This window comes from Priapulus caudatus, unplaced genomic scaffold, assembly GCF_000485595.1.
Source record: "Priapulus caudatus unplaced genomic scaffold, Priapulus_caudatus-5.0.1 Scaffold1587, whole genome shotgun sequence".
Taxonomy (NCBI): Eukaryota; Metazoa; Priapulida; class Priapulimorpha; order Priapulimorphida; family Priapulidae; genus Priapulus; species Priapulus caudatus.
In genome coordinates, this window is record NW_014578648.1 from 2,953 (window position 1) to 5,972 (window position 3,020).

The 3,020-nt window shown below is 37.3% G+C and overlaps 1 protein-coding gene across 1 annotated transcript; it reads left to right on the plus strand.

The window, feature by feature from the left end:
* Positions 1-887: 887 nt before the first annotated feature.
* Positions 888-1,319, plus strand: LOC106817075 (the record flags this gene model as incomplete). The annotated part of the gene is given in 1 exon segment (XM_014821722.1): positions 888-1,319. A coding segment is annotated over 1 exon segment (324 nt), but the record flags the coding sequence as incomplete, so codon positions are not given.
* Positions 1,320-3,020: the final 1,701 nt, after the last annotated feature.

Sequence of the window (3,020 nt, forward strand, 5' to 3'; positions counted from 1 at the left end):
GGATTCTGGTTCTGGTCGCGGAAGTAAGCACACGCGCTCTCGCGCCTGTGCGTGGGTTTGTGGCTCTTTGTGCGATGTGTCTTCACTGTACTATGAGTTATTAAAGATTATTCCGGTTACAACACAAGTTTGTCTTTATATCATCATTCCTGATTACATCGGCACGCGCCCGGCATCGAGGTCGTCGCCCGCGTGCGGCCGACGACCGTGATGGGAAACCACGTCGACGTCGTGCTGCACGCAGCCAGATCGGCGCGGTCAGGCCATCAGCGGTGAATGCGCTCATGTCTGTATCGTGTCTGTATTGTGTCTGTAGTATGTCTGTATTATGTCAGTATTATGTCTCCATTATATCTGTATTATGTCTGTATATTATGTATGTTGTATGTCTGTATTATGTCTTTATAATGTATGAATTTTATCTGCATTTTATCTGTATTACATCTGTATTATATCTGTATTACATCTGTATTATATCTGTATTATGTATGTATTATATCTGTATTATATCTGTATTATATCTGTATTACATCTGTATTATGTCTGCATTACATCTGTATTATGTGTGTATCTTGATTGTTGATGGCGCGGTCAAGCCATGCGCGGTGAATGCCCTTATGTCTGTATTATCAGGAGTAAATAATCAGAAATTTGTTTGTGATTATTTACCCCTGGTATTATGTCTGTATTTTGCCTGTATTATGTTTTTATTATGTCCGTATTATGTGTATATTATGTGTGTATTATGTCAGTATTATGTCTGTATCATGTCAGTATTATGTCTGTATTTTGCCTGTATTATGTATTTATTATGTCTGTATTATGTCTGTATTATGTCTGTATTATGTCTGTATTATGTCTGCATTATATCTGTATTATGTCTGTANTATCGATACCTGAACGATAGCGCGGGGTACTACAACGGAGGCGAGCTACCCACGAAGCAGATCCTGCTGAGAAATCGCGACCTCGTGCACAGAGAGAACAAGAAACTGGGCGTGCACACGAGTTTTATTTATTACGTGTTCATGAAGAGAATCGAATGGAAGCCCTTCTACGCGATTCACCTCTTCTATAATCAGCGGCGGGACAATATCGATGATGCGATCGATGAGTACACGGCCGAGAACATCAAAACACTGAACACGACGTTCGGAGAGATGGCGAGATGGATTTACTACGGAACCACGGACGTGATACTCGATGGTTGATCGGCGCGGTCAGGCCATCAGCGGTGAATGCGCTCATGTCTGTATCGTGTCTGTATTATGTCTGTATTGTGTCTGTAGTATGTCTGTATTATGTCTGTATTATGTCTGTAGTATGTCTCTATTATGTGTGTATTATGTCTGTATTATATCTGTATTATGTCTGTATATTATGTATGTTGTATGTCTGTATTATGTCTTTATAATGTATGAATTTTATCTGCATTTTATCTGTATTACATCTGTATATCTGTATTACATGTCTGTGTCATGTAAGTACACATGTAAGTACACATGTAAGTACACATGTCTGTGTCATGTCCACCTGATTACCTTATATTATGGGCCTATGATTCCACTGTGTTATGTCCTGTGTTACACGTACGTCAATGGTTCCCTTGTGTTATATAAGTCTATGGTTTGTCTCCTGTCTGTTTTATGGGTTTTATGATTAATCCCATGTGTGACAGGTCTATGATTTCTCTTCGTTCTAAGCTAGTTACTATAAATAGTTATAGGTGCTATCGCCCTATGATTCTATTGTGTTATGTTCAGTTGTTATATACGCGTTTTACGTGCGTGTGCCTTTCCGGTGTTATATGCCTAGGGTTATTCTCAGAGTAAGTAAAGTATTTGGCAGGCACAGCTTTAACTTTGACTTAAGGTTCCTACGTGACGCACACAAGACGAGTATCGATCTCGTCAATTCGACAGATTGTCAATACATGTAGGAAGTGACCGCATAAACGTGACGTCATAGTATCAGTTTATATTCAGTTATCGCGGTGAATTATGGGTTAAAGATATAATAAATTTTATTTAATAAATAAAATATTAATAATATTTAAAATAAAATGATTAATGAATAAAATTACAATTTATACGATTGTTTATACTATATATAAATTTTATTTGTATTTAAATAAAGTGATATAAAATCTACTTATATTATCGCATATTTTTCTCATATAATTGCACAATCAGACTATAATATAACACCGCCTACAAATGTATTAATATCCTTAGTTATGTGTTCTCGCGTGAAGGAATTGTAATCTCCACTTCATCGTGACTGGACAGGAATCATGAAAATGTCTCGATTAAGCGGTGAACACATATCAAGGTGCGTAAGAATGTTTATCAAACATCGTCGTATAGTCATATATAGCGATGCGCCTATTTATCCGAGTCCCGATAAAGCAGGAACCACCTACATGTAAATCTAGCTAGCTTTATTTTCCCGCGACTGCATGGAACTCGCATTAGTGAGTATTTTGCCTGTATATTTAATATTCAACATCTTATATTCAACATATATCTTCACGTGTTTCACATTTGTAAATTTTAACATATTTACATTTCACACAATTCTAGCCTCACATTTTACGGTTGCAAATCAATCTCAGAAATGTGTTTTTCCCTGGCTCCCGAATTTCGTCAATAGCTAACATACGCCACAGCGTCTTTAAAAAAACATGGAAAAGCGATCCACCATCAAACCCCGTCTGATATCCAAAAATGATAAAAAAAAAGTTATGAATTGTATGTTCAGAGTTCGATTTGACGCTGCATTCGAGCGAGATCGCAAGCACACCGTCCTCTTATCAGACGTTTCACACGCCGCTGTATAAATTGAATCTTTTCAAATCCGATCGATCGCAGTCTTAATTGAAGGACGAGTAGTATTCTAACCGTTTCAGTCTATTTAGAGTTGTAATTACGCGGCAGTTTTTACGTGTTTGAGAATGCGATACGACAATCACGTTTACTCCTGTCAAATTGCATTAATTCGTTCTAGTTTGGACTGTAAAT